This window comes from Leptodactylus fuscus, chromosome 1 (genome assembly GCF_031893055.1).
Source record: "Leptodactylus fuscus isolate aLepFus1 chromosome 1, aLepFus1.hap2, whole genome shotgun sequence".
NCBI lineage: Eukaryota > Metazoa > Chordata > Amphibia > Anura > Leptodactylidae > Leptodactylus > Leptodactylus fuscus.
In genome coordinates this window covers 152,082,748-152,095,104 of record NC_134265.1, presented here as the reverse complement: position 1 = coordinate 152,095,104, position 12,357 = coordinate 152,082,748, and the positions used below count along the sequence as shown (strand labels likewise).

At 44.4% G+C, this 12,357-nt stretch overlaps 1 protein-coding gene across 2 annotated transcripts in view; it reads left to right on the top strand.

The window, feature by feature from the left end:
• The window catches only part of GDA (guanine deaminase), a 28,389-nt gene extending 16,769 nt beyond the window's left edge, over positions 1-11,620 (top strand). Inside the window, exons 11-13 of one of the 2 annotated variants that reach the window (XM_075279111.1) lie at positions 10,016-10,131; positions 10,477-10,504; positions 11,499-11,620. In XM_075279111.1, coding sequence (XP_075135212.1) covers positions 10,016-10,131; positions 10,477-10,504; positions 11,499-11,569 — 215 coding nt within the window. In that variant the 3' untranslated portion in view covers positions 11,570-11,620. Of the gene's footprint in view, positions 1-10,015; positions 10,135-10,476; positions 10,505-11,498 lie in introns of both variants that reach the window. The other variant, XM_075279104.1, reaches the window with a different exon arrangement.
• The last annotated feature ends 737 nt before the right edge of the window (positions 11,621-12,357 follow it).

The following is a 12,357-nucleotide window of genomic DNA, read 5'->3' as shown; positions in this document are numbered from 1 at the left end:
AGCCCAGTTTGGACCAATTCATGGTGGAGGGAGCCTCTAAACAGCCAAGTTTTGGGAAATTCATGGTGGAGGGAGCCTCTAACCAGCCCAGTTTGGACCAATTCATGGTGGAGGGAGCCTCTAAAAAACCCAGTTTGGACCAATTCATGGTGGAGGGAGCCTCTAAACAGCCCAGTTTGGGCAAATTCATGGTGGAGGGAGCCTCTAACCAGCCCAGTTTGGACCAATTAATGGTGGAGGGAGCCTCTAAACAGCCCAGTTTGGGCAAATTCATGGTGGAGGGAGCCTCTAACCAGCCCAGTTTGGACCAATTCATGGTGGAGGGAGCCTCTAACCAGCCCAGTTTGGGCAAATTCATGGTGGAGGGAGCCTCTAAAAAACCCAGTTTGGACCAATTCATGGTGGAGGGAGCCTCTAACCAGCCCAGTTTGGGCAAATTCATGGTGGAGGGAGCCTCTAACCAGCCCAGTTTGGACCAATTAATGGTGGAGGGAGCCTCTAACCAGCCCAGTTTGGACCAATTCATGGTGGAGGGAGCCTCTAACCAGCCCAGTTTGGACCAATTAATGGTGGAGGGAGCCTCTAAACAGCCAAGTTTTGGGAAATTCATGGTGGAGGGAGCCTCTAACCAGCCCAGTTTGGACCAATTCATGGTGGAGGGAGCCTCTAAACAGCCCAGTTTGGGCAAATTCATGGTGGAGGGAGCCTCTAAAAAACCCAGTTTGGACCAATTCATGGTGGAGGGAGCCTCTAATTAGCCCAGTTTGGACCAATTAATTGTGGAGGGAGCCTCTAACCAGCCCAGTTTGGACCAATTAATGGTGGAGGGAGCCTCTAAACAGCCCAGTTTGGGCAAATTCATGGTGGAGGGAGCCTCTAACCAGCCCAGTTTGGACCAATTAATGGTGGAGGGAGCCTCTAACCAGCCCAGTTTGGACCAATTAATGGTGGAGGGAGCCTCTAACCACCCCAGTTTGGACCAATTCATGGTGGAGGGAGCCTCTAACCAGCCCAGTTTGGACCAATTCATGGTGGAGGGAGCCTCTAAAAAACCCAGTTTGGACCAATTCATGGTGGAGGGAGCCTCTAAACAGCCCAGTTTGGGCAAATTCATGGTGGAGGGAGCCTCTAAAAAACCCAGTTTGGACCAATTCATGGTGGAGGGAGCCTCTAACCAGCCCAGTTTGGACCAATTAATGGTGGAGGGAGCCTCTAAACAGCCAAGTTTGGACCAATTCATGGTGGAGGGAGCCTCTAAAAACCCCAGTTTGGACCAATTCATGGTGGAGGGAGCCTCTAACCAGCCCAGTTTGGACCAATTAATGGTGGAGGGAGCCTCTAACCAGCCCAGTTTGGACCAATTCATGGTGGAGGGAGCCTCTAAACAGCCAAGTTTTGGGAAATTCATGGTGGAGGGAGCCTCTAACCAGCCCAGTTTGGACCAATTCATGGTGGAGGGAGCCTCTAAACAGCCAAGTTTTGGGAAATTCATGGTGGAGGGAGCCTCTAACCAGCCCAGTTTGGACCAATTCATGGTGGAGGGAGCCTCTAAACAGCCCAGTTTGGGCAAATTCATGGTGGAGGGAGCCTCTAAAAAACCCAGTTTGGACCAATTCATGGTGGAGGGAGCCTCTAATTAGCCCAGTTTGGACCAATTAATTGTGGAGGGAGCCTCTAACCAGCCCAGTTTGGACCAATTAATGGTGGAGGGAGCCTCTAAACAGCCCAGTTTGGGCAAATTCATGGTGGAGGGAGCCTCTAACCAGCCCAGTTTGGACCAATTAATGGTGGAGGGAGCCTCTAACCAGCCCAGTTTGGACCAATTAATGGTGGAGGGAGCCTCTAACCACCCCAGTTTGGACCAATTCATGGTGGAGGGAGCCTCTAACCAGCCCAGTTTGGACCAATTCATGGTGGAGGGAGCCTCTAACCAGCCCAGTTTGGACCAATTAATGGTGGAGGGAGCCTCTAACCACCCCAGTTTGGACCAATTCATGGTGGAGGGAGCCTCTAAAAAACCCAGTTTGGACCAATTCATGGTGGAGGGAGCCTCTAAACAGCCCAGTTTGGGCAAATTCATGGTGGAGGGAGCCTCTAAACAGCCCAGTTTGGGCAAATTCATGGTGGAGGGAGCCTCTAACCAGCCCAGTTTGGACCAATTAATGGTGGAGGGAGCCTCTAACCAGCCCAGTTTGGACCAATTCATGGTGGAGGGAGCCTCTAAACAGCCCAGTTTGGGCAAATTCATGGTGGAAGGAGCCTCTAACCAGCAGAGTTGTGGGAAAGCAGGGTGGAGGGAGCCTCTAACCAGCAGAGTTGGTGGAAATCAGGGTGGAGGGAGCCTCTAACCAGCAGAGTTGGGGGAAATCATGTTGGAGGGAGCCTAGTATTAGCAGAATTGTGCAACGCTTATGGTGGATGAGTATGAGGATGCGGAGGAATTGGAGAGGTTGAGTACAGACATGGAGTTTCATGTTGGGGTGCTTTACACAGGTGGGCACAAAAATGAAGGCTCTATCCAGTGGTGGTTCATTTTTATCAAAGTGAGCCGGTCGGCACTCTCAGCTGACAGACGGGTGCGCTTGTCAGTGATGATGCCACCGGCTGCACTGAACACCCTCTCAGATAGGACGCTGGCGGCAGGACAGGACAGCACCTCCAAGGCATATAGGGCAAGTTCAAGCCACAGGTCCAACTTCGACACCCAATACGTGTAGGGCGCAGAGGGGTCGGAGAGGACAGGGCTGTGGTCGGAAAGGTATTCCCGCAACATGCACCTATACTTCTCACGCCTGGTGACACTAGGACCCTCCGTGGCGGCACTTTGGCGAGGGGGTGCCATCAAGGTGTCCCAGACCTTAGACAGTGTGCCCCTCGTTTGTGTGGACCGGTGAGAACTTGGTTGCCTACTGGAGGAACTGCCCTCCCTGCCGCCACTGTCACATGCTGGAAACATCTCCATCATATTCTGCACCAATTGCCTGTGGCAAGCATTGATGCGATTGGCCCTCCCCTCTACCGGAATAAAAGACGAGATGTTGTTTTTATACCGGGGGTCAAGGATAGCAAAGATCCAGTACTGGTTGTCCTCCATGATTTTGACAATACGCTTGTCGGTTGTAAAGCACCCCAACATGAACTCAGCCATGTCTGCCACAGTGTTAGTTGGCATGACTCCTCTGGCCCCACCGGAAAGTTCAATCTCCATTTCCTCCTCATCCTCCATGTCTACCCATCCGCGGTGGCGGAGGAGGAGGCGGTAGAGGAGGAGGAGGAGGGGGGTGTTCTTCTCGTGTCCCTGCCAGGAATGTTAGGCGGGGAGACGAGGTACACCGGGCCAGTTTGGGAAGCAGTCCCAGCCTCAACTACATTCACCCAGTGTGCCGTCAGTGAAATGTAGCGTCCCTGTCCGCATGCACTTGTCCACGCGTCGGTGGTCAAGTGGACCTTTGTGCAAAGCGCGGAACTAAGGGCCTGCCTGATGTTGAGTGACACGTGCTGGTGCAAGGCGGGGACGGCACACCGGGAGAAGTAGTGACGGCTAGGGACGGCATAGCGAGGTGCCGCAGTTGCCATCAGGTCCAGGAAGGCGGGAGTTTCAAGAAGCCGGAACGCCAACATCTCCTGGGCCAGCAGTTTAGCGATGTTGGCGTTCAAGGCTTGCGCGTGTGGGTGGTTAGCAGTGTATTTCTGCCGCCGCTCCAATGTCTGAGAGATGGTGGGTTGTTGTAAAGAAACGCCTGATGGTGCCTTTGATGGTGCAGGAGAAGGAGATAAGACAGGACCAGGGGAGGATGAGGTAGAAGTCAACAAAGTGGCGGAGGCAGATGAAGTGGTGTCCTGGCTCGTCCTCTGGAGTGCATCGCCAGCACAGTCAGCAGTGGCAGTGGCAGAGGCAGAGGCAGTGGCAGTGGCGTGAACGGCAGGCGGCCTTTGTCCTGCCGTTGCTGCCTGCCACTGATTCCAGTGCTTGGATTCCAAATGACGGCGCATTGAAGTGGTGGACAGGTTGCTCTTCTCAGAGCCCCTAATCAATTTCGAGAGGCAAATTGTGCAGACAACACTATATCTGTCCTCGGCGCATTCCTTGAAAAAACTCCACACCTTCGAGAAACGTGCCCTCGAGGTGGGAGTTTTTCGGGGCTGGGTACGAACTGGAACATCTTGGGAGATTCCGGGTGTGGCCTGGCTTCGCCTAAGCTGCTGACCTCTGCCTCTGCCTCTAGCTACCCTTTTTGGTGCTGCACCTGCCTCAACATCCACACTACTTTCCCCGCTTGACATCCCCCCTGTCCAGGTCGGGTCAGTGTCCTCATCATCCACCACTTCCTCTTCCAACTCCTGTCTCATCTCCTCCTCCCGCACAATGCGCCAGTCAACTGGATGCCCTGACGGCAACTGCGTCACATCATCGTCGATGAGGGTGGGTTGCTGGTCATCCACCACCAAATCGAACGGAGATGGAGGAGACTCTAGTGTTTGAGCATCTGGACACAGATGCTCCTCTGTTAGGTTCGTGGAATCGTGACGTGGAGAGGCAGGTTGAGGGACAATGAAAGGAGCGGAGAACAGCTCTGGGGAGCAGGGACAGTTTGGGTTATTGTTCTGTAAAGCTTCGGAATTTTGGGAGGAAGGAAGACAAGACTGTTGGGTAATAGGAGGAGAGGAGGCAGAGTCTGACTGGCTGCTGGACAATGTGCTGTAAGCGTTCTCTGACAGCCATTGCAAGACCTGTTCCTGGTTCTCGGGCCTACTAAGGTTTGTACCCTGCAGTTTAGTTAATGTGGCAAGCAACCCTGGCACTGTGGAGTGGCGCAATGCTTGCTGCCCCACAGGAGTAGGCACGGGACGCCCTGTGGCTTCACTGCTACCTTGCTCCCCAGAACCATTCCCCCGACCTCGCCCACGGCCTCGTCCACGTCCCTTTCCGGGAGCCTTGCGCATTTTGAATTCCTAGTTAGAAATTGGCACTGTATACCAGTAGTAAAAATTGTGGGTGCACGTAACCCCAATATATTCTTTGAATTCCCAGTCAGACACTGGCACTATATGGCAGTAGCAAGAAATGAGGGTATTTGTATTCCCAATATACTCTTTGAATTCCCAGTCAGACAATGGCACTGTATACCAGTAGTAAAAATTGTGGGTGCACGTAACCCCAATATATTCTTTGAATTCCCAGTCAGACACTGGCACTATATGGCAGTAGCAAGAAATGAGGGTATTTGTATTCCCAATATACTCTTTGAATTCCCAGTCAGACAATGGCACTGTATACCAGTAGTAAAAATTGTGGGTGCACGTAACCCCAATATATTCTTTGAATTCCCAGTCAGACACTGGCACTATATGGCAGTAGCAAGAAATGAGGGTATTTGTATTCCCAATATACTCTTTGAATTCCCAGTCAGACAATGGCACTGTATACCAGTAGTAAAAATTGTGGGTGCACGTAACCCCAATATATTCTTTGAATTACCAGTCAGAAACTGGCACTATATGGCAGTAGCAAGAAATGAGGGTATTTATAACCCCAATATATTCTTTGAATTCCCAGTCAGACAATGGCACTGTATACCAGTAGTAAAAATTGTGGGTGCACGTAACCCCAATATATTCTTTGAATTCCCAGTCAGACACTGGCACTATATGGCAGTAGCAAGAAATGAGGGTATTTGTATTCCCAATATACTCTTTGAATTCCCAGTCAGACAATGGCACTGTATACCAGTAGTAAAAATTGTGGGTGCACGTAACCCCAATATATTCTTTGAATTACCAGTCAGAAACTGGCACTATATGGCAGTAGCAAGAAATGAGGGTATTTATAACCCCAATATATTCTTTGAATTCCCAGTCAGACAATGGCACTGTATACCAGTAGTAAAAATTGTGGGTGCACGTAACCCCAATATATTCTTTGAATTACCAGTCAGAAACTGGCACTATATGGCAGTAGCAAGAAATGAGGGTATTTGTATTCCCAATATACTCTTTGAATTCCCAGTCAGACAATGGCACTGTATACCAGTAGTAAAAATTGTGGGTGCACGTAACCCCAATATATTCTTTGAATTACCAGTCAGAAACTGGCACTATATGGCAGTAGCAAGAAATGAGGGTATTTATAACCCCAATATATTCTTTGAATTCCCAGTCAGACAATGGCACTGTATACCAGTAGTAAAAATTGTGGGTGCACGTAACCCCAATATATTCTTTGAATTCCCAGTCAGAAACTGGCACTATATGGCAGTAGCAAGAAATGAGGGTATTTGTATTCCCAATATACTCTTTGAATTCCCAGTCAGACAATGGCACTGTATACCAGTAGTAAAAATTGTGGGTGCACGTAACCCCAATATATTCTTTGAATTACCAGTCAGAAACTGGCACTATATGGCAGTAGCAAGAAATGAGGGTATTTATAACCCCAATATATTCTTTGAATTCCCAGTCAGACAATGGCACTGTATACCAGTAGTAAAAATTGTGGGTGCACGTAACCCCAATATATTCTTTGAATTCCCAGTCAGAAACTGGCACTATATGGCAGTAGCAAGAAATGAGGGTATTTGTATTCCCAATATATTCTTTGAATTCCCAGTCAGACAATGGCACTGTATACCAGTAGTAAAAATTGTGGGTGCACGTAACCCCAATATATTCTTTGAATTACCAGTCAGAAACTGGCACTATATGGCAGTAGCAAGAAATGAGGGTATTTATAACCCCAATATATTCTTTGAATTCCCAGTCAGACAATGGCACTGTATACCAGTAGTAAAAATTGTGGGTGCACGTAACCCCAATATATTCTTTGAATTCCCAGTCAGACACTGGCACTATATGGCAGTAGCAAGAAATGAGGGTATTTGTATTCCCAATATACTCTTTGAATTCCCAGTCAGACAATGGCACTGTATACCAGTAGTAAAAATTGTGGGTGCACGTAACCCCAATATATTCTTTGAATTACCAGTCAGAAACTGGCACTATATGGCAGTAGCAAGAAATGAGGGTATTTATAACCCCAATATATTCTTTGAATTCCCAGTCAGACAATGGCACTGTATACCAGTAGTAAAAATTGTGGGTGCACGTAACCCCAATATATTCTTTGAATTACCAGTCAGAAACTGGCACTATATGGCAGTAGCAAGAAATGAGGGTATTTGTATTCCCAATATACTCTTTGAATTCCCAGTCAGACAATGGCACTGTATACCAGTAGTAAAAATTGTGGGTGCACGTAACCCCAATATATTCTTTGAATTACCAGTCAGAAACTGGCACTATATGGCAGTAGCAAGAAATGAGGGTATTTATAACCCCAATATATTCTTTGAATTCCCAGTCAGACAATGGCACTGTATACCAGTAGTAAAAATTGTGGGTGCACGTAACCCCAATATATTCTTTGAATTACCAGTCAGAAACTGGCACTATATGGCAGTAGCAAGAAATGAGGGTATTTATAACCCCAATATATTCTTTGAATTCCCAGTCAGACAATGGCACTGTATACCAGTAGTAAAAATTGTGGGTGCACGTAACCCCAATATATTCTTTGAATTACCAGTCAGAAACTGGCACTATATGGCAGTAGCAAGAAATGAGGGTATTTGTATTCCCAATATACTCTTTGAATTCCCAGTCAGACAATGGCACTGTATACCAGTAGTAAAAATTGTGGGTGCACGTAACCCCAATATATTCTTTGAATTACCAGTCAGAAACTGGCACTATATGGCAGTAGCAAGAAATGAGGGTATTTATAACCCCAATATATTCTTTGAATTCCCAGTCAGACAATGGCACTGTATACCAGTAGTAAAAATTGTGGGTGCACGTAACCCCAATATATTCTTTGAATTCCCAGTCAGAAACTGGCACTATATGGCAGTAGCAAGAAATGAGGGTATTTGTATTCCCAATATATTCTTTGAATTCCCAGTCAGACAATGGCACTGTATACCAGTAGTAAAAATTGTGGGTGCACGTAACCCCAATATATTCTTTGAATTACCAGTCAGAAACTGGCACTATATGGCAGTAGCAAGAAATGAGGGTATTTATAACCCCAATATATTCTTTGAATTCCCAGTCAGACAATGGCACTGTATACCAGTAGTAAAAATTGTGGGTGCACGTAACCCCAATATATTCTTTGAATTCCCAGTCAGAAACTGGCACTATATGGCAGTAGCAAGAAATGAGGGTATTTGTATTCCCAATATACTCTTTGAATTCCCAGTCAGACAATGGCACTGTATACCAGTAGTAAAAATTGTGGGTGCACGTAACCCCAATATATTCTTTGAATTACCAGTCAGAAACTGGCACTATATGGCAGTAGCAAGAAATGAGGGTATTTGTATTCCCAATATATTCTTTGAATTCCCAGTCAGACAATGGCACTGTATACCAGTAGTAAAAATTGTGGGTGTATATAGCCCCAATTCTATTGCTAGGGGACTTGCAGGGTATTTCTGGGGTGAAGGTGGGGGGGCACACCGTTGGAACGGGTATCGGGGTATATATCGGGTATACGGGAATACACTGACAGTGTATTCCATTCAGGATCCTGGGAAAGCTGGGTTGCGGCGATTGAGCCCGTCAGTGCCACGTTACACTGACAAGCTTCTCCCTGGAATTTAGCTCTTACAAGAGCTGTTGGTTGTCTTCTCCTTCCTATCCTAGCCTGTCCCTGCCTACCCAGAATCTAAGCCCTAGCTAGCTGGACGGAAACCTCCGTCCTCGGTGAATTGCAAGCTCAGAATGACGCGAAGCTGGGCGGCGCTGTTCTTTTAAATTAGAGGTCACATGTTTTCGGCAGCCAATGGGTTTTGCCTACTTTTTTCAACGTCACCGGTGTCGTAGTTCCTGTCCCACCTACCCTGCGCTGTTATTGGAGCAAAAAAGGCGCCAGGGAAGGTGGGAGGGGAATCGAGTAATGGCGCACTTTACCACGCGGTGTTCGATTCGATTCGAACATGCCGAACAGCCTAATATCCGATCGAACATGAGTTCGATAGAACACTGTTCGCTCATCTCTAATAATATTCTAATTTTCTGAGATAATGACTTTTGGGTTTTCCTTGGCTGTAATCCATAATCATCTACATTAACAAAAAGAAACACTGGAAAAAGTTCTCCCTGTTTGTAATGACTCAATATAATATATGGGATTCACTTTTTCAATTGAATTACTAAAAAAAAAATTACTTTTTGATGATATTCTAATTTATTGAGATGCACTTGTGGGTGTAAAGTGAACACTGTAAGACTTTGAAAGAAGAAAACTGTTTCAATAAATTTAGTGAGAAAATAACGCATGGCATAATTTATGGGTTGTTTGGCCAGAAACTATATTTTTCATTTTATTAGTCAGCACTTATAAATAAAGATGTTTTTTAAGTAGTGAATAAAAATTAAGTTTTATTATTTGCTAAGTGAGATTTTGTTCTTGCTATGTAGCCATGTGCAAATATTGATATGAATTTAATTCGAGACACAACTTCTTTAATCCGTTTGGGAGAGCTGGACGTCTAGATTAGAAAGGTAGTCACTGAAGGCTATGAAGATATATAGACTATATATAGGTATAAATGTTATTCAGAGGTGAATGTTCACTTTAAATTAGTACATCAGTCACAAACACAGTGTTGTTGTTTATTATGTATATAAATTTCTAGGCTCACTATTACCTAAAGGTCAACATAGTGAGATCAGACAATTCTGCCTGATAATGATCAAATTGCATATATATGTATGCCCCATAGAAATTCCATTTAATCCATCAATACATCACCTAAAGCATTAGATATTGTCCAAACCTGTTCTGCAACGGCTACAGCCTGACTTGGATCTTTTCCGTCACCAATTTCCCCAGTCACACTCTGAACTGTGCTATGAACATCTCTTTCCTTCCTCTTATATTTATTCATAGCAGTACATTGCTGTGTTTTAAATGATTGTGGATACGATTTATGTTACCTTCATTTCCTTACAGCTTTAAGCATTGACCACATAACCGGGAGCTTTGAAGTTGGCAAGGAATTTGATGCACTGCTAATCAACCCTGAAGCCAAAGACAGTCCCTTCGAAGTCTTTTCCCATTTATCTAAGGCGGTATTATTCAATTGTCTATATTTCATTCTTTATAAGGCCATCTACTTTAGATGCTGATGGTTATATATTAAATATACATTAGCATGCTAACACGGCCAGGTATGCTTGTGTTCCATATAGGGAAAAGAAAATAGTCTACAGACACCTTTGGCAGTATTTTATCTCCCTAAGAAGAGTCATGTTTAATTATCCCCCCACCTTCATAATCTATAATCTGGTAACAGAAGAGTAAAAACAAAAAAGAAAAGCATTCATAAATCTACCAAGCATTTTATATACAGTTAATATATAAAGCTGATAAAGTGGAATTTTCTTCTAATTTCTTTTTTTTTTTTTTTTAAGGAATTGCTGCAGAGATTCCTATATCTTGGTATGTATGTTAATAGTTCTTGCACTTTAAGAAAAAAATAAGAATTCAGTATACAGAAGTGAAAAGAAATGGCAAAATATGATAATTGTGGTACTTTAGCCAAAAGTTGTTTTCTCACAACCTCTGTCCATACATGGATAGAGTCAGAAGGCTGGGGCCCCACGCTAAGGTCACGCAGTGTTTTAGCCATGTCAATCTACATATGGAAACACTGGTGTTTTATTTAGGTTTAATAGAGGCAGAAAGTCCGCAGGGGAGCATTACTGTGGAACAAAAACGCAATGCATTTATGCTGTGGTCTTTTCCGCATTGTTTTTAGGGTCCATTCACATGGAGGAAAATGATGAAGAATTTGGTGTGGAATTTTCCACGCTGAAAAAAAAGCCTCCCATTGACTTCAATGCATTCCTTTTTCTGCTACCAATGGGTTCTTTTTTCTGCTAGCAGAAAAAGGAACCCATTGAAGTCAATGGAAGGCTTTTTTTTCAGTGCTGAAATTCCACACCAATTTCCTCATCATTTTCCTCCGTGTGAATGGACCCTTAGGCTGCAGCTTGCTACATGGGGCCTTAGACTTACTCACAGTGTAGGAAAGTATAGTGACAGCAATAATTTATGTGTTTTTCCAGAAGCCTCCTCTACTCCGCTATGGTATATGGACTGGAAGTAGTGTATGGAGCTCTGTACACTGTAGTGGTGGTGCTTAGAACTGCAACTTGCTCCCATTCACTTGAATACGAGCAAGGCTGCTTCCAACTGCATACCTCATACCTGCCTCATCAACTGATTGCGGTGGGGTCCGTGTATCGGACCAAGACCGATCTGGTACTGATGACCTATCCTTTGAATAGGTCAGCAATATCAACTATCTTCATATACTAGACAACCCCTTTAAGTTAATTCACATTTGGACATGGTACACTATTGTAATGTTGATTGATATGTATTAATTACTATATTTTTCTCATTATTTATCTACTTTAATTTACCGTAGGTGACGACAGGAACATCAAAGCTGTTTATGTGGCTGGAAGATGTGTGGTTCCATTCCTTAGCAATGCCTAGAGTAATACTAATGTTTTACATGAATATGCTATGAAATGTAGTTTTTATGGAAGCTTAACTAGCAGGTCAATATTACAGTTTTTAGCTGAATGCTCAGTTATGACAAAGTTAGGTATGCAATTTATTAAATATAAAAGGTTCAGCTGATTAAATATAGATAGTGTATGTATGAATAGAATAGCGTATGCAAGAATAAATAAATATTGTTAGGAATTCTTTATGATATGATATAACTAACATATTTCCTCACAACAAAGAATATGGTGGTCAGTTCAAACCATACCAGGATCAACAAGCTCGATGTCCCCAATATAGTAACCACCAAACTATAAATATAGTATGGCAGAGATATTGTATTTGCCTAAAACAAATTTAATTTCTTGATTTTTTTTTAGGGGGCCAGTACTTATTTTTTTTCACCTTGTGTTTTAGACACCTTTAAAACACCTTTTTCGTTGACATAAGGGAGTAGCTTAGCTTGGAAGGATGTGGCTTGTTGGAAAAGGGGTATGGCTTAAGATGTGACATTGTGCATCAAAATTGAACCAATATTTTTGCACAAGGCAAGTCAAGTAACATGTCGTATAAATGTAGACTAGACTAGCTCCAAATTTATCACCATCATTGACTACAGTAATACATTTGGAACAAGATTAGTGTCTCCAGTGACTTAGGGTGACCAATTGATAGATTCCTATGATTCACAGAAAGGGAATCTGAGCATGTATTTAGTTTAAACCCTTATGCACACACACATACACACACACACACACACACACACACACACA